Source organism: Mustela nivalis, assembly GCF_964662115.1.
Source record: "Mustela nivalis genome assembly, chromosome: 5".
Taxonomy (NCBI): Eukaryota; Metazoa; Chordata; class Mammalia; order Carnivora; family Mustelidae; genus Mustela; species Mustela nivalis.
This window is the reverse complement of record NC_139024.1, coordinates 92,436,857-92,458,901: the sequence shown is the minus strand read 5'-3', so window position 1 is coordinate 92,458,901 and position 22,045 is coordinate 92,436,857. Positions and strand designations below refer to the sequence as shown.

Below are 22,045 nucleotides of genomic sequence, written 5' to 3'. Positions count from 1 at the left end.
ATGGACTGACATAATATTTGCAGGATAGGTGGAATGCCAGGAAACTGGTTCTCTGTCTAGTAGAATAATTTAGGGAATATGATTGGGAAACTTACTTTTATTCATTAGGAAGCTATGATGAAAATACTGTTAATAGGCATAGGGAAACAAAGAAAGAGTGTCTTTTAGTATACTTGAAATAGTTGAGATTTATCGGTCTAAGCCTTGAATGAAAGTTGGATATCAGTTTTACTCTTGTTTAGAAAGGTACCCAAGAGGAGCCTGTAGCATCTTCAATCTGACAATTAACATAGAAGATGCCACAAACTCTATTCTCTGTTCTTTCCAATAGGCCTGATAAAGTGTGTTTTCATCCTTAGACACTGACGACACACATTTGCTAGGAGGATAGATTTGAAATGTATATTCTTCTTTTTCCTGAACAAAGAAGTTTTGTAAGGAACTCGGATGGACATTAGATAAACAATCAGGACCTTATTAAAAATCATATCCCAAACAACAAAAGGCACTGGCTCAGAGTCCAAGAGAAATATTAGATTCTTCGGGGAGAGAAATTTAAAGAAATAGTTGATAAATTCTTTTTATTTAGAATTTAAAGTCTACCCTTCTCATTTTCGGCAAGCGTGAAATGGAAATAATCCCCACTTTATTTATAAGATTGCCAAAATAACCAAATGGATACATATACGAACATTTAGTGAATTACAAAGAATTTTTCTTGTTTCTTATTATGTAACCTAACCATCACCTCCCTCAAGAGCGATTCAAGTACTTTTTCAATGGAACAATCTAAGAGGAAGTTCAAATTCCACGGGTTTTTACCTGTTCTAAGTAAGCAGAGTCATGTGGGGAAGATGGGAAAGAAACCTGACCTGGGGATTCCCGGAAGGCTGGGTCCCCACTGCTAAGCGGAAGGATTAGCTGGAAGAAACAACTGCACGTTCTCTGGAATGCCATTAATCGTCCTTTAAGAGCTTGGTACTAATGTTGGCTCTACTGAACCATGAATGACAGGAGAATATCTTCAGTTATAAGGGGTTGGAAAAGAGCCAGCCCCTGAGGCTGGCAGTCAGGCTCTTACAAAGGGATTGAGCTGAACTTGGCTGTGGGAAATGAACTCTACCAGCACATGGGAAGAAGTGTTGGGTGATGAGCTAAGAACAATAGATCATCCTGTATCTTTGCTGAGATATAAAGTACAGAACCTTTGTTAGTGGGGAGCACACAGCCATGCCAGGCTGACAGCACCAGCAATAGGAGAAAGTTTTGTAGCCAAAGTTCCCACGAGTGAGAAAGGACACACAGACTTGTAAAAAATATTTCTCAATTTGGGGATCGAAGGGGATCCGGTGAAGATGTAGGGTCACACAATGACTCTGAAGGGAGATCCATTCAAGGAAATACTGCAGGGTTTAAAATAGGGAACAGGGGTGCCTGGGTGGCTTAGTGGGTTAAGCCTCTGCCTTCAGCTCAGGTCATGATATCGGAGTCTTGGGATCGAACCCCAAATCGGGCACTCTGCTCCGCGGGGAGTCGCTTCCTCCTCTCTCTCTGCCTACTTGTGATCTCTCTCTCTCTCTCTTTATGAAATAAAATCTTTTAAAAATAAAATAAAATAGGGAACAAAGAGACCCCAGCCACCCAGCAGATGTCTTCAGAAGTGGGTCTGGAGAACAGCTTTTGGAGTTTCCCTTACTGGGTGGAGCTAGCGTGTGTGAACTGCCCGTGCTGTGAACTCCCCCACGTCTGGCATAGTGCCTGGGAAATTGGAGGCTCTCAATATCCAAATTAGAGTTTAGCAGATTGGTAAAATTAGAATTTAGCATCCTGGGGAAGGAATGACAAGCTAGGTCATTCCTTTTGTCTCATCCAGCCTTATGATTCTAAGATTTTTAAAAACCACACCTCTCTTCTCAACTCAAGGACTTTATTCTTAGTAGGTGCTCAGCGCATCTCAACAGATAGTGCAGAATTATAATAACCAGTTTGAGGAGGAAACAGGTATAAACCCCAGGAAAACATATTACCCTTTCCCAGCTTAGATGTAATGGCTGACAGACACTAAAGAAAAGAATAATTAAATAATTAATACCCAAAGAGAAACTGGGAAATGGGCATAGAATCTGAATGTGAGTAGATCTGAGCTCAGCTTATACTATTGCTTATTTTATAGAAGAGAAAACTGAGTTCCAACATTTTTTTTTCCTTTACCTTTCATAAGTTCTGACCCATGGGAGACAAACCTGGGGCTAGGTTCTAATTCATCTAGCTCTTTTCTGTTACATTGCTACAACAGAAGAACACTTAAAAACATGCTAAAATATAAAACGCGTGCTTTAAATTGTACTACACACACATATTTATATAGATACTCACAGATTTTCGGTAACTAAATTGTAGTTCTTCCAAAAGAAGGGTGTCTAGCTGAAGATTCACCAAACCTCCCAATATTTTTCCAGATGTGAATTGGTTGTCTTTTCTGTCCCCACCTACCTTTTCACCTGACTTCTACTAGATCTGTCCACTTAAAGGAGCATAAAGAAACTCTTCTCAAAGACAAAAGGCCCAAGGATTCTTCCACAAAGACAGAACCCAATGAAAGTGTTACCAAAACGTTATAAAATAAAATGTGAAATAAAACCAAGCTTTTATAGGTCCTCTGTTGGTAAAAAAAATTGGTTCTATTTGAGTCATAATGTCCTTCAGATCCTAATTGGAGATCTGCTGTTTCCATGACTGTGTACATGCAGACGCTCGCATGTGTGTGTGTTATGCCCCTGTAAGTCCAAGACAGAGAGGAGGGAGACAACTATATTGGGAATTCTATTTATAGAGGAAGAAACAGTCCCATAAATATTAGTGCCAGGAAAGTGGCCCAAGTGTGCAACAGGGTCTAAGATTAGAATGTTGCTGCAAATGCTGGGAAGTGTAGGTGTGAGCAGTTCCAACTCAGCACCACTGTTGATAAGGTGACAACTGTTGACATGAATAAATAATATTTGGAGCCCATAAATACGTAACTGGAAGAATGGAGAGACAATGGACAGCCTTCTCTAGAGGCGTAGTAGCAAATCCTAATGATTGTTCTCTGCAAACTGAAGGACAGGGATTATCAAGAATGAATTCACTTGAATGAATTCAAGGAAGTGGGGGGGGGTTCTACTGTGGCCAAGCCTTCCCACTGCAGCTGGTGCCAACACAGCTGTGGGTCAGGCATCATCGGCCCCCAGCTGCCACAGGGCGAGTGATATAAACACAGGTACTCTGATGTCAACAACAACTCCTCGTCTGCCTCAGGGGCACACAGATTCTGAGAAGGTTTTTAATAATCTGGACACTTTCCGCTTGGAAGGGAAGTGCTGAAAATACCCTGAGGATTGCCTCTAGTAAAGTCAAAGTTAGGTAGGATTTAAGATTACCCTAGGCACACACACAGACACACACACACAGACACAGACACACACACACACACACACACACACATTTCTTGATATCCACACTGTCCAGGACTCTCTTTTGAGTCAGATAATTCAGTTACTATAACAATGTATTTTTATTACCTTGTAACTGGGGTCCATCTTTCCATTTATATCGTGTTGGCCATTGACCTGGAAGCACCTTTTATTTGGTGAGTTAATTTAATTCGCAACTGAAGTCAAATTCTGCACAATTCAATAAGTAATTATAAATAATAGTGATGAATTTAAAATTTAGTAATGCTAGTATGAATCGCTAACCATATTGAGGCTTACCACCTACCAGACATTGTTTTAGGTATTGTACATGCAATAATGCATTCAAATCTCGGAATTAATACCATTTCCTCCATAAGACAGATTAGTAAACTGAGGTATGGAAAGCCTGAGAAAATGTCAGGGGACACCCACTTGATCAATGTCAAAGCTGGTACCTGAGCCCTGGGCAATCCAGTCACAGTGCTTGGGTCCCATTCATCTTGAAACACTATTTTCCCACCTTTGACTAGTTGTCAAATAGAGGATGCCCGTTTACAAGTTAAATTTGAATTTCAGAAATACGACAAATAATTCTGAGGAATGAATATGGTCTCAAATATTGTGTGGCACATACTGAACACTAAAAAAAGTTAGTCATTTACCTGAAATTGAGTCTTCCCACCTTACCCCAGAAGGAGGTGCATGTACCAAGGAAGCAAAGAAAACATTTTGATTAGTTTGAGCTTTGGTTCCAAATGCCACAGTAGAATCCAAATCACAGGCTTGGCCTTGGAGCTGAACTCCTGTTTTCTATCCCAGAACCAGTCTAGAGTAACGATTCTTAAACTTGCCTAGAGGTCAGCATCCCTCGGTTGCTTTAATTATGCACCTGGCTGGGCCTGGCCCGTCTAAGGTTTAGAGTGGAATGGGGGCACCTGTATTTTCTAATGAGCTTCCAAATATTTTCTTTTCTCTCCCTCCTCTTTCTTCCCCACACTCTCCCCACGCCCCCTTCCTCCTCCTCCTTTTTTATAGTCCAGCTATTCATGATTGGCCTAGAGAGCAGTGACCGGGAATCACTGGTCTGAAACCCAGACCGTAAGTAACAATTTGTCATTTCTAGCAAGTCCAAGGAGACCGCCCAGAATATACCCTCCACATGGGAGGCAGAGGGGATAAACAAACCAAGAGTATGAGAGAGCGTTTCCTCACAGTGCCCAGGCTGCCATCCAGGCCTCCTTGAGTTGGGTTTACTGTCTCAAGCCTAGACAACATGAGGGAGAAAGAAGGTTTTTCAGAGAGAGAGGGACTGAGAGAAATGATTGAGAGAAAGAACCGTAAAAGGGCCAGGCCTCTCATTTGGAAGCCTCCCTTCTCCTCCCCGGCATGAGAGGAGAAGATAGGCCACACCCACATGCATGGGTGGGCTCCAGCACTAAAGACCATGGTCTAAACAGTGCTCAGTGTCAGGAACTTACATTAAAGCGTTTTCCCTGAAGTAGAGAAAAAGTGAGAATGATATTTTTTAACTAATTAATTAATTAATCATTCAAAGATTTATTTATTTATTTATTTATTTATTTGACAGAGAAAGATCACAAGTAGGCAGAGCAGCAGGCAGAGAGAGGAAGGGAAGCAGGCTTCCCAGTGAGCAGAGAACCTGATGCGGGACTGGATCCCAGGACCCTGAGATCATGACCTGAGTTGAAGGCAGAGCCTTAACCCGCTGAGCCACCCAGGCACCCCTAAATTTATTTATTTTTATTATCTATGTTAGTCACTGTATAGTACATCATTAATTTTTGATGTAGCGTTCCGTGATTCATTGGTTTGCATTTAACACCCAGTGCTCCTTACAATCTGTGCCCTCCTTAATACACATCACCAGGCTAATACATCCCCCCACTCCTCTTCCTCTAAAACCCTCAGATTGTTTCTCAGAGTCTGTAATCTCTCATGGTTCCTCTCCCCCTCTGATTACCTCCCCTTCATTTTTCCCTTCCTTCTCCTAATGTCTTCCGTGCTATTCCTTACATAAATAAATGAAACCATATGATAATTGATTTTCTCTGCTTGACTTATTCCACTCAGGATAATCTCTCCAGTCCTATCAATGTTGATGTAAAAGCTGGGTATTCATCCTTTCTGATGGCTGAGTAATATTCCATTGTATATATGGACCATATGTTATCCATTCTTCTTATGGATAAGATGAATGGATAAGAAGGAAACACTCTTCAATTTCATAAAATCCATTCTCAAATTTCATAAAATTCATTTGCTGAAGGGCATCTTGGCTCCTACCACAGTCTTGCTATTATGGACATTGGTGCTATGAACACTGGGGTACATATGACCCTTTTCCTCACTACATCTGTACCTTTGTAGTAAATATCTAGTAGTACAACTGCTGGGTCATAGGGAAGTTCTATTTTTAATTTTTTGAGATACCTTCACACTGTTTTCTAAAGTGGCTGCACCAAGTTGCATTCTCACCAACAGTGCAAGAGGTTTCCCCTTTCTCCACATCCTCTCCAACATTTGTTGTTTCTTGCCTTGTCAATTTTTGCCATTCTAACTGGTGTAAGGTGGTATCTCAATGTGGTTTTGATTTGAATTTCCCTGATGGCTAATGATGATGAACATTTTCTCATGTGTCTGTTAGCCATTTGTATGTCTTCTTTGGAGAAGTGTCTGCTCATGTCTTTTGCCCATTTTTTGACTTGATTATTTATTTTTGGGGTGTTGAGTTTGAGAAGTTCTTTATAGATCTTGAATATCAGCCCTTTGTCTATAGTGTCATTTGTAAATATCTTCTCCCATTCCGTGGGTTGCCTCTTTGTTTTGTTGACTATTTCCTTTGCTGTGCAGAAGCTTTTTAACTTTAAGTTCATTTAAGTTCATTTTATTTAAGTTCATTTTAAATGAACTTTAAGTTCATTTTTGCTTTTGTTTCCTTTGCCTTTGGAGACATGTCTTGAAAGAAGTTGCTGTGGCCGATGTTGAAGAGGTTATTGACTATGTTCTCCTCTAGGTTTTTGATGGATTTGAGGTCTTTCATCCATTTTGAGTTTATATTTGTGTATGATCCAGTTTCATTCTTCTGAATATAGCTGTCCAATTTTCCCAGCACCATCTATTAAAGAGGTTGTCTTTTTTCCACTGGATATTTTTTCCTTCTTTGTCGAAGATTATCTGACCATAGAGTTGAGTGTCCATATCTGGGTTCACTATTCTGTTCCATTGGTCTATGTGTCTGTTTTTGTGCCCATACCATGCTGTCTTGGTGATCGCAGCTTTGTAATATAGCTTGAAATCAGGTAACATGATACCCCCAGCTTTGTTTTCTTTTTCAACATTTCCTTGGTGATTTGGGATCTTTTCTGGTTCCATACAAAATTTAGGATTGTTTGTTCCAAAACTCTGAAAAATGCTGATCGTATTTTGATTGGGATGGCATTGAAAGTATAGATTGCTCTGGGCAGCATAGGCATTTTAACAATGTTTATTCTTCCAGTCCAAGAGCATTGAAGGTTTTTCCATCTTTTTGTGTCTACTTTGATTTCTTTCATGAGTGTTCTGTAGTTTCTAGAGTTTAGATCCTTTACCTCTTTGGTTAGGTTTATTTCAAGATCTTATGGCTTTTGGTGTTATTGTAAGTGAAATTGATTCTCTGATTTTTCTTTCTATAGTTACATTGTTAGTATATAAGAAAGCAACTGATTTCTGTGTATTGATTTTGTATCTGCCACATTACTGAATTGCTGTATGAGTTCTAGTACTTTGGGGGTGGAGGCGTTTGGGTTTTCCACATTAAGGATCATGTCGTCTGTGAAGAGAGAGAGTTTGACTTCTTTGCCAATTTGAATATATTTTATTTCTTTTTGTTGACTGATTGCTGTTGCTGGGACTTCTAGTACTATGTTGAACAATAGTGGTGAGGGTGGGCATCCTTGTCGTGTTCCTGATCTTAAGGGAAAGGCTCTCAGCTTTTCCCCATTGAGAATGATATTTGCTGTGGGCTTTTCATGTATGGATTTTATGAAATTGGAGAATGTTCCCTCTATCACTATACTCTGAAGAGTTTTAATCAGCAAAAGAGGCTGTATTTTGTCAATTGCTTTTTCTGCATCAATTGAGAGAACCATGCAGTTCTTGTCTTTTCTCTTACTTCTGTGTTCTATCACATTGACTGATTTGCAAATGTTGAACCACCGTTGCATCCCCCAGGGATAATTCCTTACCTGGTTGTGGTGGATAATCCTTTTAGTGTACTATTGGATCCTATTAGCTAGGATCTTGTTGGGAATTTTGGCATCCATGATCATCAGGGATATTGAATGAATGAAATTCTCATTTTTGATGGGTTCTTTGCCTAGTTTGGGGATCAAGGTAATGCTAGCCTAATAATCTGGAAGTTTCCTTCTGCTTTGATTTTTTGAAACAGCTTGAGGAGAATAGGTATTATTTCTCTTTTGAATGTTTGGTAGAATTACCCAGGAAATCTATTAGGTCCTGGATTCTGTTTTTGAGAGGTTTTTGATCACTGTTTCTATCTCATTACTGGTTATTGGTCTATTCAGGTTGTCAATGTCTTCCTGTTTCAGTCTTGGTAGTTTATAGGTTTCCAGGAATGCATCCATTTCTTCTAGGTTGCTTAACTTACTGGCAATAGCTGTTGATAATAATTTCTGGTAATTTGTGTTAGTCATGATCTCTCCCTTTTCATTCATAATTTTATTAAAATTTTCTTTTGGGTAAGTCTTACAATGGTTTATTGATCTTATTAATTCTTTCAAAGAAGCAGCTTCTAGTTTCATTGATGTGTTCTACTGTATGTCTGGTTTCTAATTCATTGATCGCTGCTCTAAATTTAATTATTTCCCTTCTTGTGCATGAGTTAGGCTTAATTTGTTGTTGATTCTCTAGTTCTTGAAGTTGTAAAAAATAGTTTGTGCATTTGGGATTTTTCTATTTTTTTGAATGAGGCTTGGATGACCATGTATTTCTCCCTTAGGACCGCCTTTGCCATATCCAATAGGTTTTGGACTGATGTGTTTTCATTCTCATTGATTTCCATGAATTGTTTAAGTTCTTCTTTGATTTCCTGGTTAACCCAAACATTCTTGAGCAGGGTGGTCTTTAGCTTCCATGTGTTTGAATTTCTTCAAAACTTTTTCTTGTTTCAAAAAACAAAACAAAATAAAACAAAAACAAAACTCTTCTTGAATTCCAGTTTCAAAACATTGTGGTCTGAGGATATGTAGGGAATAATCTCATTATTTGATATGAGTTGAGACCGATTTGTGAACTCGATATGGTCTATTGAGGAGAAAGTTCCATGTGTGTTCAAGAAAAATGAGTATTCTGTTGTTTTAGGGTGGAATGCTCTCTCTCTCTCTCTCTCTATATATATATATATATATATATGAGGTCCATCTGGTCCAATGTGTCATTCAAAGTTCTGTTTCTTTGTTGATTTTCTGCTTAGATGATCTATTGCTGAGAATAGAGTGTTAAGGTCTCCTACAATTAATGTATTATTATCAATGTGTTTCTTTATTTCGGTTAACAGTTGGCATTTATGGTTGGCTGCTCCCATGCTGGGGGCATAGATATTTACAATTGTTAGATCTAGTTCTTGGATATACCTTTAAGAATGATATAGTGTCCTTCTGTATCTCTAACTACAGTCTTTAGCTTAAAATCTAATTTATCTGATATGCAAATTGCTACCACAGCTTTCTTTTGAGGTCCGTTGACATGAAAGATAGTTCTCCATCCCTTCAATTTCAATCTGGGTGTAACTTTAGGTTCAGAATGAGTCTCTTGTAGACAGCATATGGATGGGTCCTGTCTTTTTATCTGATCTGCAACCCTGTGACGTTTTATGGTAGCACTTAGGCTATTCATGTTGAGAGTGATTATTGAAACATATGATTTTATGGTCATCGTGTTGCTTGTGAGGTCGTTGTTTCTATAGATTGTCTCTGTAAATTTCTGTTCTATATCACTCTTGGGGTCTTTCTCCTTTTATAGAATCTCCCTTAATATTTCTTGTGGGGCTGACTTAGTGGTCATATATTCTTTAAGTTTTTGCCAGTCTTGGAAGCTCTTTATCTCTTCATCCATTCTAAATGACAGCCTTGTCAGACAAAGTATTCTTGGCTGCATGTTCTTTTCATTTAATACCCTGAATATGTCTAGCGAGTCCTTTCTGGCTTGCCGGGTCTCTGAATTTTTCCTGTGTTGAGGGTTCCTCTTCTTAGTCATTCTATTGAGGGGTGGTTGAGAGAATATATAGAGTCCAAGTTATTGACCACAAACCAAGCAAGATGTGCCTGTTTTAAAGGGACCTTAGGGTTGTTCTTCTTGTTCTTCTAGCTTGTCTTCTGGGGGAGGGGCCTGCTACACTATTACTCAGGCAATGCTATTTGGGCAGAGTTGACCTGCCCCCTTTTGGGGTGGGCAGTGAAAACTGGTTTGGGCTCAGTGAAAACTGGTTTGTGGGGGCTTTTGTTCTCGGTGACTTTCTTTGGTAGTTTTCTGACTCTCTTCCAAGAGTCAGAGCAGAAGTAACTGAGAGACCTCAGCCTGTTCTTCAGTAAGCACTGTAGGCCACACTGACTTCATTTTTGTCTATACTGCTAAAAAACCACAGTGTACTAGCTTGTGTGCCCTACAGCCACACTCCCAGCCTTCATTTCCAGGCTCAGGCACGTCTCTGCCCTTTGTGCTTCTAAAACTGCCAGCCACCCCCAGTTCACATGTGTGCCCCCACAGATCTAGGCTTCATTCTGGGGGGCTGCCCCAAAGTCTGCAAGCAGTTCCCAGTGTGAGAGGATTTTGCCCTCTGGTGCAAGATCCCAGAGGATCCCTCCCCCTTCCATTTATCTTCTGATATCTGCCTGCAGAATCATCCCTCAATAGAATGATTTCAGGGTAACAGTTATGCAGACAATGGCTATGTTGGAGGAAACCACTAGTGGAAAAATAGATTCTCTAAGGGCAGAAAAGAGAACTTATCTGGCAGAACTTAAAAATGCTATCAGTGAGATCCAATCTAATCTAGATACTCTAACAGCTAGGGTAAACGAAGCAGAAGAATGAATTAGTGATCTAGAAGTTACTGTATCCAAACCTCTGTCTCAGAACAGAGAGCTGTGTTCACTTAAGGGGAGATGGGAAACATAAAAGTTGTATGTGTTTCATTGCTTGCTTTTCATGCTTCCCTAGAAAGCCCTGGAAAGGCTCGCTGCTGACATGTATGCCATTTCTGTGGTATTCTTTATCCTGTCTCTATCATCTTTTTTATTTTCTTGTAGATCAGAGAGCAAAGTGTGGGGTAGTGCTTTCAGGCATGGCAGGGTTTTATGAGGGTTAAGGTATACCTGAGGAACAAGGGAAAGGCTGGAATGGAGGGTCCACCTTTGCATTTTCTGTGCTGCTAATCAAGGACACTTATTCTCGTGGTGGGTTAGTGAGTTTGGGAATTAGATATTTTCATTTTTTCCCATGGAGATGTAAAAGAACGTGGAGAGGCCATAAGGATACATTCCTTCATTTCTGTCAGTGCTGTCCAGTACAAGTTTTCAAAATGGTATTAAAATGCCACATAACACAAATGTACCATCTTAACCATTTTTAAGTGTGCAGTGTCAGTAGTGTGAAGTATATTCATGTTGGGCATGATATCTCTGGAACTTTTTCACCTGATAACATTAAATAACAAGTCCCTGTTTTCCCCTCCTCCAAGCCCTTGGCAACAGCCATTCTACTTTCCATTTCTATGAGCTTGACTTCTTTAGATACTTCATAGAAGTGGAATCATACAGGATTTGTCTTTTTCCAATTGGTTTCTTTTTTAAATCTAATGCCCTTGAGGTTTATCCATGTTGTATCATGTGACAGGATTTCCTTCTATTTTAAGGCTAAATACTATTTCGTGACTAATACAACTTTTGGCAATAATGGAAGTGTTTTGGAGTGCCTGGGTGGTTCAGTCAGTTGACGTCTTGATTTCAGCTCAAGTCATGATCTCAGGGTCGTGGGATCAATCCCTGTGTCCCAATCTCCATTCAGTGTGGAGTCTGCTTGAGATTCTCTCCTCTCCCTCTGCCCCTCCCTTTGCCCTCCCCCTGTGCATGTCTTTCTCTCTCTCTAAATAGTCTATAAATAATCAATCAATCTTTAAAAAAAATAAAAATAATAAAAATATAAAATATTTAAAAATTTAAAAATAAAAAATATCTTAAAAAATAGTGGAAGTGTTATGTGTCTACACTGCCTGACATTGGTGGCCATTAGCTACATGGCCACTAGCTATTGAGCCCTTGAAATGTGGACAGTGTGACTGAGAAATTTCATTTCATTTTGTTGTAATTAAAATTAAAATTTAGATTGTCATATGTAACTGTAGGCTAGCATATTAGACAGAACAGTTCTAACTTACCATGATTTTAAATTTTTGTTGACACCAAATAACCTGGGTATATGCAGTTAATTTTGTGACCATAACTATGTGTTGAATTTTGTCCAAATTATTCTGATGGAAGCATAAACAAGGATAATTTGTTTATAATTACATCAACTATAAAGAAAGAAATTTGCTGGATTTGTTCATTATTATTTTTATGCTTAAGCACTCTGATTCTATCCTTATATTCATGGTTCTAAGGATCTTTGGTTATTTTAATGCTTGTTTTTCCTGAGATGAAAAGAAAACCTTGAAATATAAAAAGGCTGGATGTCAAATGCATTTGGTTGCAAAGTTAAGCAAGTCATGATTTTAAAATAGCCTGTGTTTAGTCAAATGTGATCTTCGAGAAGAGAGCTCTTGAGCAATTTTCTAGGCAGTTTGTAAAGATGGAAATTTACGACTTCTGCTACTGGAGTGGAAGTAATGGTCTCTCAGGCTACATACTTGAAGTAGAAAAATCATCAATCACTCAGGGCTTCTGATACACTCAGTTAGGCCCTACCACTGTACATTTTTAAGTTTTGGCTTGAATTACTTGTTTTTGTGCCTCAGCCTTGCATGGTACATCCGTTTTCTAGCCACAGACTGTGGCCCCAGTTGTTTATGCTGAGTCCAGGAGAAGGAGGGAGGCCAAATGAAGATGCAAGTCCACGTGCTCTGGTTCATCTCTTTCTTCACCCTCATTGAAGGCCAAGATGGCTTCCTGGGGGTGAGTTGGCATATGCCCTGTTTTCCCTCTCTACCACCTCTTCTTCTCCTCCTCTGTACTTTGAAAACCCATCAGGCTCTAGGCCACTGGAACTACATAATTTAATAGACTTGGCATCAGAAGCCTGGGTTCTTGTCTCAATGTGATCCACATTAGCTGCGTGTAACCTTAGATAAGCAGTTTCATCTCTCAGAATTTAGAGGACCTAACTACAAAATAAGGCACTCAGACTGAGCCATCTAGAGAGCTCCACTAGCTCAGCACATTTCTTCCTATTGTTTATTTGACCAAGGAAAGACATAGAGATTGACATGGCCAATCCTTGAACTCTCTTTCCTAACTACACATACATTCTTGACACTTTTATCTAGGATCATGGTTTTAATGTTCTTTATACCCTGATGGCGCCCAAATTTACATCTGCATCTCAACCTTCTCCCCTGAACTCTACACCCATGTATCTACTATCTCTGTGGTATCTCTAATTGGGTGTCCAATAGGCCCCTTAACTGAAGATGTCCAAAATTAAATTCTTAATTTATTTTTCTCCACCAAACCTGCTTCTCCTTTCCCATCTCAGCAAGTGGTATCATTGTCCTTCTGGATGGTTGGGCAAAAAAAATGATTTTCATGTTTGACTCTTTCCATAATCCATATCTAAACCATTGGCTCTTGTTTCGTTTTGCTTTGCTTTATCTTTAAAATACACCAATAATTCAAACATTTCTCACTCCCTCTATGGCTACCACCTTGATCCACACTTTCAGTATCTCTCACATGTGTTTTTCAATAACTCCTGAGATGCTCTCTCATTGCTTCTGTGCTTGTCTATTCTTAACATGGCTACAGGATTGAGCCTTCCAAAAAGTAAAGTAGAGCACTCTCACCTGTGTTCAGAACTTTCTGGTGGGTTCCTATCTCATTCAAATAAAAGCTAAACCATTGCCCTATAAAAATCTACACAGCCTACCTCCTTGGAGATACTCTCTGACCTCACTTCCTGCCCCTCTCCTCTTACCCACTTCACAGAGCTACTCTGACCTCCTCACTCAGTCTTCAAATGCCAGGCATATTCTTAGCCCAGGGCCATTGCTGTTGCCTCTTCCAGGAAAGTTCTTTTTCTAGGGCTCCTCAATTCCCCACCTCCTTGAGAATTGTGCTCAAAAATTGTCTCAGGGAGGCCTTTCCTAGCCACCTCCCCATCATCTCTACCTTGGATTTTAGATCCATAATTTCCATTCATCCAGGAGATCCAACAAGGCCTTAGGAAGCCCTGCCGTAATTACTCTTTTCTTTTAAACAGAGAAATGAAGGCATCAACACAAGAAGAGGACTCATTGTTGATAAGAAAAAGCATCCAGGTGAGCCTCCCTTAGAGAGTGTGGTACAGTAGACCCTAATGCCAAGGGACCAGGGTTTCAACCTTAGAGGTGTTTCTGACTGGTTGTATGATTTTTTTTTAAATTTTATTTATTTGACAGAGAGAGAGATCACAAGTAGGCAGAGAGGCAGACAGAGAGAGAAGGGGAAGCAGGCTCCATGCTGAGCAGAGAGCCTGATGCGGGGCTCAAGCCCAGGATTCTAAGATCACGACCTGAGCTGAAAGCAGAGGCTTAACCCACTAAGCCACCCAAATCCCCTGGTCATATGATCTTTAACACACTATGAAACACCTCAAATCTGGGAAATGAGACAATCCCTACTAGCAAAATATTTGTGAAGATTAAATAATACATAAAGGCATGGTATCCTGCTCCATACCTGGCAAGTAGCTATTCCATACCCTTCCTTTCCTTCCTTATCTCAATCCTAACCATGTAATTAGTGGATACAACCCTCAGTGTACTAATAGGTTGTGATCCTAATTTAATTTGTTTTTCTGATGTTTCAATCACTGAATGTATTTCTTCATGGAAAGAATGATGCAGACAGATGGTTGTTAGATTCCTGGGTCAGTCCACAAAAGCCTTTCTCCAGGGCAGGGATCTGTCATACGACAGTGTGCAAATAGTGTCATTGAACTTACCACCACACAAGGCTGCAGTTCTCCAGAAAATGAAATTAAAAATTCAATTTGGAATGCCATGAAAACATTTTCCCTGACAGTAAAAATATAGTTGGCATTTAGTGAGCTCTTCCTAGGTGCCAGGCACTATTTTAAGTGCATTAGGTGGATTAAATCCTTACAATGACCCTCTGATTTAGGCACAATGGTCATCTTTATTTTACAGATGGTGAAATTAAGACACAGAGCTAAGGAATTGAAGGAATAATTCAATTCTGGACAGTCTGGCTCCAGGACCAGGGCCATGCGCCTCTGACACTGACCATTTCCCCACTTCTTACCTGCTTGGGCAGTGGGAGCAAGAGTCCCGTTAGCTTTCTCTACTTGGTGTGGCTCCCAAGACCTGGGACAGGTTCCAGCCTGCAAGGAGAGGGGAGAGGAAGAGAGGGGCTGAGATTCCATGAAGTGAGATGGTAGAAGTTATGGCAGACAGAAAGCTCTTGTCCATGTTATGAGACATGTCAGACTCAACCAACTTCCTGCGGCCCTCTTGACTGCCTTCTAAAAAGTCTAGGAACTGATCCATTAATTTCCTTCTCTATAAATTTCCCTTCTGCCTGGCTCCCTGGATCCCTAAGAACAGGGATGGTCTCAGAGAAGCTCCCCATCTCATTTGTCCCTGCAGAAAGCTTGGATGTCTTGAGAAGTCCGAGACTTCTAAGAGATTTCACCAGTGGCAGTCAAAGGAGACCCAGGATAAAAGGATGTTCACCTTTTCCCCCTTTTTCTCTGAAGTCCTTACATTCCTAATCTGGAGTGCATAGATATGTTTGGGATGATCTGGAAATGCCATGAAATCTCACATTGTGTTTCATGCAAATGTGCCTAAATGAGTTCTGGGAGGGAGAATACTACTAGAATTCATGGTCTCCTGAGCCTAGAACACATAACAACAAAAAGTGCTGTTAGGGAAACAAAAGGTGCTGTTCAGGAGTGATAAGACTGAGATGGGGGTGCATAAAGTCTCAAGTAAGGTTTGGTTTGGTTTTGCTTTTGCATTTCATGAAAGGTACTCAAAGTTGGCTAATTACTGAAACCTCTTTATAGTAGAAAAAAGTGGCTCTTTGGAGAGGAAATTGTGAGACTGGAGGTTTTTTGTTTTTGTTTTTGTTTTTTTGGTTTGTGTTTTTGTTTTGTTTTGTTTTGTTTTGTTTTGTTTTGTTTTTTAACATCCTTCAAGGAGGCTGGAGCTGGGAGAGCAAGAGGCAAGAGTAACTAGGATTTTCTCACCTCTTCTCCCTTGGGTCTTGATGCCTGAATCTTGACCTTGGATACATCCTGAGGAGCTGTGTAAGGTCAGGAGGGTGATTGATGCCAGGATGGGTCAGGGAGAGTGGGAGCCCCTGGCCTGTCAAATTGGGAGAATAAACATAGATCAGACACATATGAGGCTATCTGCAAGTTTTCCTCCAGATGCTCATTTTTACTTAATGATTGGCGGAGCAGAAGTCAGTAACAAGCACCATGGCAAAGCCCATGACCCCCAGATGACATGTGATGAACACTTCCTGGTGTCTTCCTTGGCAATATTTCTCTTCCAGACTGAAAAAGGAGGCTCTTGACTATCTTCCTCTCTTTAGGCCCAGTCCAGGAGTATGAGCTGCTGCTTCAGGTGGCCTATAGAGATTCCAAGGAGAAGAGAGACATGAAGAATTTTCTGAAGCTTCTGAAGCCTCCATCATTATGGTTACAGAAACAAGTGAAGATTATTAGAGCAAAGGCCACTACATGTAAATCTGCCCTCTGGGGACTGGGAGTGGAAGGGGGAAGGTGGGTAGTAAGGATAGGTTAGGTTATGCTATGGAGACAGTCATCCCCAGAATATCTGTGACTTGAAAGAACACATGTTTTATTTCTTCTTCACGCTCTATCTTTATTAAACTTTGGCAGTGGGGTTTTGTTGGTGTGGTCACTTGGGAATCCAGGCTAATGAATCACACGCTATCTCAAATATACCCAGTTGGAGTCAAGAAAGAATAGAACACTCATGGGTTTCACACTAGCAGTTGAATTCTCTAACTCAGAATTGACACACATTAATTCTCCTCACAACTTATTGACCCATGTTGGTTTCATGGCCCCACTAAACATCAGGGGGCCAGGATATGTAATCCTACTATGTGCCCAGAAAAGAGCAAGAAGTAATTAACAAACAGCACTAATAATTAGAACGCTCGGTTTCAGAGACGTTGAAAGATTGTCTAAAGCAGTAGTTCTCAATGTGTGGTGCCCTGATTAACAGCAGTAGTATCAGGGACCTTAATGGAAATGCAAATCCTTAGCCCCATCCCAGACTTACTGAATTAGAAATTTTGGGATGAAACCCTCCAGGTGATTCCCACACATGACAAAGCTTGAGAATCATTCACTATATATCATAATGCATATTTTTGCAAAGATGTCTGATGGCTTTGTCCCAATTTTTTTTTTTTTTTTTGGTCCATTATAAAGGAAAGCCTTTGGATGGGTGTTTTAGGTCATTCAGTGGGAATGAGCATACAGATTTGACTGATGGAATTTTTCATCATCTCCTCAGTTTTGCCATCTTGTTTATGGGATCTACCTGAGAATGGTGGTAGGTGGGTAGGAGGAGCCTCCAATAAAATAGTGGAAAAATAATTTCTAGATCTCTCTTAAATAACTTTCAGGTTAGCACACCCTCTTCTGCTTCTCTTTCCCATTCCAAGGACTATCTACTGGTCATCCATCCTTCTTTTGGACGCTAGACCCAGCCACTTGATTTTACGTTTGGTATCAGGCTCAGAATCTATTAGGTTGGACATATCCTTACCTTAAACATACTGCCACCATAGTTTTATCCTTCTAGCTCTTGGTGAGACACACTTGGTTCAGATTCTAAGTCAAAGCCAAGGATGAGAACTCAGCGTGGGTCAGTTTATAAACAAGATCCTGTGAGACCAAGTTCCGTTTTTTTTTGGTGCAGACTGTGGCAACCAGAATGGGGTTTTGCAGTGTGCCTGTGAGGATGGCTACACCTGGTTTCCACCCTCATGCCTTGATCCCCAGAAATGCTACCTTCACACAGCTGGAGGGCTCCAGAGCTGTCACTGTCATCTCAACAACCTCACCCACAGCATCAATTTCTGTGAAAGAACAAGTAAGGTTGGAAGGGTGCCAGGAGGAGAGCTCTGGTGTGGGGGAAGGAGGGGGGTGGTTCTCAGGCCCAACATGCCACAGGGAGGGAACTCTAGCTTCTCACCCATGTTTTAACTCTTTGTCTCCCTGAGCAGAGCTAGTGTTTGCAGGGTCACCAAAGGGCAATAACAATATACCTCACTAGGCTTAGCAGAACACATCAAGAAGTTCACAAGTATAGAAAATTCAGAAATGCGAATTGACGTTTGGGCATCAGTTCAACCTTCATCCAGCTCAGCTCTGCAATTCTATGATTTTATTGAGATGGAGGGGGATTCACAGAAATCTCAAGTAGGAGAAATGCTTGAATAAATACAATTTTTTCCCTGCCTTCTTTGCATTGCTTTTGCCAATATCGATTTCTAGAAAAGGAAAGTCTAGAGGTGTGAGAGCAGAGAGGAGCACATAATTATTATACTGAAATATATGTTCTAGATGGACAACAAGTATGTGTACTGAATGCATTACCAAAACAAAACAGAAGGTAAAGGTCTAGCTTAGGAAACCAGTGGAAGCTGAGGGAGCTAAGTCTCCTTCAGTTTATGTTCAGTGGATGAAAAAGTGAGCCAAATGACATGGGCTCCAGGGCTTGAAGGACTTTAGGAAGTTTCCTCGAGGACTACATCAGTTCTCTTGAAACTCTGAATTTTGGTAGAGCTGTGCAAAGAGAGGGAGAATGTGAAATAACTCAGATTTCCTGGGCATTCCTGGTTCCCCTTCCCAGGACCATGCCAGTTCATGAAGGCCACACATATTTATTAGATGCCATCTTTACACCCAGATCTGAGGCAAATTTTGGGAGGACACAATGAAGCATTTTTCTCTCTCTCTCTGAATTAGCAGCCCAGTTGGCGGGGATAGGCTATAATACAAAAAAGAAGACAGTGTAATTTCTTCAATAAATTTGAATGAAAGCCTACCTTTTGAAAGGTCTGTGTCTGATGCACCTTGAAGAGATAAAAAGATGGATCAGACAAGGATCACACTGTCTCCCCAAAGTGGAGTAGGTTCTTATAAACATGAGAAATGCTCATAAACACGTATGTTGGTACAAGGGGTTGTAAAGAGGATATGAAAAGAGTACTGTAGGAATTTAGAGGTGGGAAGGAATCTTTGCATTTGGGGAACAGGAGAAGTCTTGCAGAGGAGGTCCATTTGCCTAGATCCTGAATGCAGGATAAACAGGGTTTGTCTATATGAAAATGAGCTACAATCGGTCCCAGCACAGAAAAACACCAGCAATGGGAAAGCAAGGGGTATGTTGGAGTTAGCAAGTAGTGTTTACTGCTTTTTTCTTTTATTTTCAGATTTTTGATAGGGACAGTGTGTGAGTTCAATGCCTAGATGGGTGCACATTTCAGTGTTAAGTAACTGCCTTTCTTAACCACATGTGGTTGACCACACATTTACCTACTTAAAAGGTTGCCTTGATCACCAGCACCTTCTCATTATATTCCAAATCCACAATTTAAAAGTCTAGTTTTGTGTACACTTCCTATACTATTTTAGGTGAACATTCATTACAAGAAGAAATTGAAATACTGCTGTTGAATAGATGGGCTTCAAATGTACTGCTATAATTTTATGCTGTGATAAATTCAAGTGACTAATTTTTATATCTGTAAACCTTTTTTATTTCCCATAGAGGTTTGGGGCACTTTCAAAATTAATGAAAGATTTGCCAAAGACCTTTTGAATTCATCTTCTCCTTCATACTCCAAATATGCCACTGGAATTGAAATTCAAGTAAGCACTTTCTACTTTCTACATGGGAAATTGTTGGCTAAACATGAGTTCAGATGTTTTCAATTCAGCATGTTTATTTAATACATATTCTTAATTATTCACGTTCATTGAGTTATTACAGAGCAGTTAATCACATTGCCCACAACTTACGTATGTTGAACATTTTCTTTCTGGGAGAGTTTTAGCCGTTGACTTCTTTCCATTTCTCTTGTGTTCACTTTTGCTCATTTATGTGAGTCATATTCTAGCAAGACTTCTTGGTTATTTTCTGTTTTTTATTTGTCAAAAGGAAATTTTTCATGCTCTAGGCTCAATTGTCAGCATTTTAGATTTGTTCCATAAAGCAGCCTCGCTTGTTAGGGGCTAAACAGAGTTACTGAACAGAATTCTGGACTATGTAATGAAGTCACAGAAAAACTAAATCACTCTCTTTCTATCTATAATGCTGATTCAGGTGTCATTTTCACTAAAGATATACACAAATACTTTCTAGATATTCAGCTTAAATTCATATGGAAATGTAGGGCTTATGTTTTTGAAGGAGAAAACAGATTTTGGAAAAATTTATATTATCTGGCACCCAATCCCTTATTCTAAGCAATTGATTCTTCAATTCTAAGCAATTGGTTAGCATCTTTATTAGTCAACTCAAAAATAAATGACGTGTGTGTATGTATACAATTGTCAACTGTCATTTGAACTGTGTTTGTATAATATGCCTTTACCTCCTGTGGTATCTCTTTCCTTTCTTCAGTAGTTCTGTTGGTTTATTTATTGTCTGCATCAATTTTTTTGCTAAAATATCTTCCTTGTATGGGGACAAAAATCAACATATTGCCCCTTTTTCTCTTTATAAGCTTAAAGAAACATTCAAAAGAATTCAAGATTTTGAGTCAGTTCATGTCACCCAATTTCGGTAAGTAACACAATGGCCTTAGAAGGACATCCCCAGAGGGGTGCCTGAGTGGCTTAGTCAGTTGAACACCTGCTTCTTGATTTCAGCTCAGGTCATGATCTCAGGGTCCTGAAATGGAGCCCTCTGTTGGGCTCCGAGCTCAGCAGGAAGTCTGCTTGAGATTCTCTCTCTCTCTCCTTCTGCCCTTCTTCTTGTGCACTCTCTCTCTCTTTCAAATAAACAAATAAATCTTAAAAAAGAGAATGGCATCTCCAGAATTGTGCAGCCATCTTACAGAATGCCAGTCCTAGTCCCAAATCACCTTGACAAACAAAAAAACAGGGAAGAACAGGTCTTTCTAGTAGGATTCTTACTAAAATTGGACAAAGTCTGTGATGTTTCTCAAAGTCAGAAGAGGAAACTTAAATACTGAATGGCATTCTCCAAAGTATAGATCAGAGGCTGGAACTGCAACTTCATAGTTGCAGAACTTGGGATGAAGCAGATCATGGTATGCATATATGGGAATGGATGAGGGCTGGAGGTAAGGGCTGTGGGTGCAGAGGGGTGGTTCTTCTCTGTCCACAAGCACAGAGGGGTATGATACAAAGATACAAAGTTGTATAATTGGGAACCAAGAGGGAAGCCTGGGGGAAACTATCATATTTTTGTATAGATACCATGTAGGCACCATAGCTCAAAACCCAGTAGGCATTGTCTACAGCAAATAAAGAGATATTTAGTAAATTATCCTTTTGTTTATGCTTTCATTCCAAAAGTTATTTGGTTAGTTAGCCATGTGTGCATTGAGTACTATGAATAGTGTGCTTGATAGAGGAAGTGGCTTAGAGGTCAGAGAACTTGACTTCTTGTGTATATATATTTTTTCACAGTTAACTTATGGAACAGCTATAGGAAATTTTCAGCAGCATTGCTATAAATATACTGTCTGGATATTAGCCTTCCGGTTATCTCATGTTCTTATATAAAGGCCCATGTGTATAATTTTCTTTATATTTCAATGCTAGCAAAGACACTGCTGCTTTTTTCTTATACCAAGTTCTATTTAATGAATTATATTTTCCTTTCTGACCTTGCAGTCACTGAATGCATAGACACACTTGAAACTCACAGTAATTTTTTATTCAATATTCATATTTTTCTTTACATTGGCCCTGGCTTCCTACTTATATTTCTAACACATATTTCATTTCCTATATCTTATGAGCTGACTCCAATATTTGTAAATAAAATTATAAAGTAGGCATACATCTATGAAATGCAATTATTTAGGTTTTACTCTTTATGTTTATGATTTAAAGTAAATCTTAATCTCTTAGTGTCTCAATTTGCTTCTCTGACCCAAATATCCAACTGCCTATTAACATCTCCACCGGATTTTCTGGTAGGCATGTCAAACATAATGTGTCCAAAACAGAGGTCATCCCACTTTTCTCCTCAAACCTTTTTGTCCCCCCTCAAAACCATCAAGCTACTTCTCCCACTGCTTTATCCATCCCAGTTACAGGGACACCCAGTG

At 39.9% G+C, this 22,045-nt stretch overlaps 1 protein-coding gene and 1 long non-coding RNA gene across 11 annotated transcripts in view; one reads left to right on the top strand and one right to left on the bottom strand.

Moving 5' to 3' along the window:
• Positions 1-22,045, top strand: part of ADGRF1 (adhesion G protein-coupled receptor F1) — a 135,391-nt gene that overhangs the window by 96,692 nt on the left and 16,654 nt on the right. For 5 of the 10 annotated variants that reach the window (XM_082729719.1, XM_082729721.1, XM_082729720.1 and 2 more), the window contains 7 exons: positions 4,491-4,553; positions 12,487-12,643; positions 13,947-14,004; positions 16,289-16,438; positions 17,653-17,826; positions 19,510-19,610; positions 20,468-20,526. In XM_082729719.1, coding sequence (XP_082585845.1) covers positions 12,569-12,643; positions 13,947-14,004; positions 16,289-16,438; positions 17,653-17,826; positions 19,510-19,610; positions 20,468-20,526 — 617 coding nt within the window. In that variant the 5' untranslated portion in view covers positions 4,491-4,553; positions 12,487-12,568. The remainder of the gene's footprint in view (positions 1-4,490; positions 4,554-12,486; positions 12,644-13,946; positions 14,005-16,288; positions 16,439-17,652; positions 17,827-19,509; positions 19,611-20,467; positions 20,527-22,045) is intronic. The other 5 variants (XM_082729717.1, XM_082729716.1, XM_082729718.1 and 2 more) reach the window with 4 other exon arrangements.
• The window catches only part of LOC309864326, a 40,264-nt gene continuing 33,103 nt past the window's right edge, over positions 14,885-22,045 (bottom strand). Inside the window, exon 4 of the long non-coding RNA XR_014311460.1 lies at positions 14,885-16,325. This is a non-coding gene — a long non-coding RNA (uncharacterized lncRNA). The remainder of the gene's footprint in view (positions 16,326-22,045) is intronic.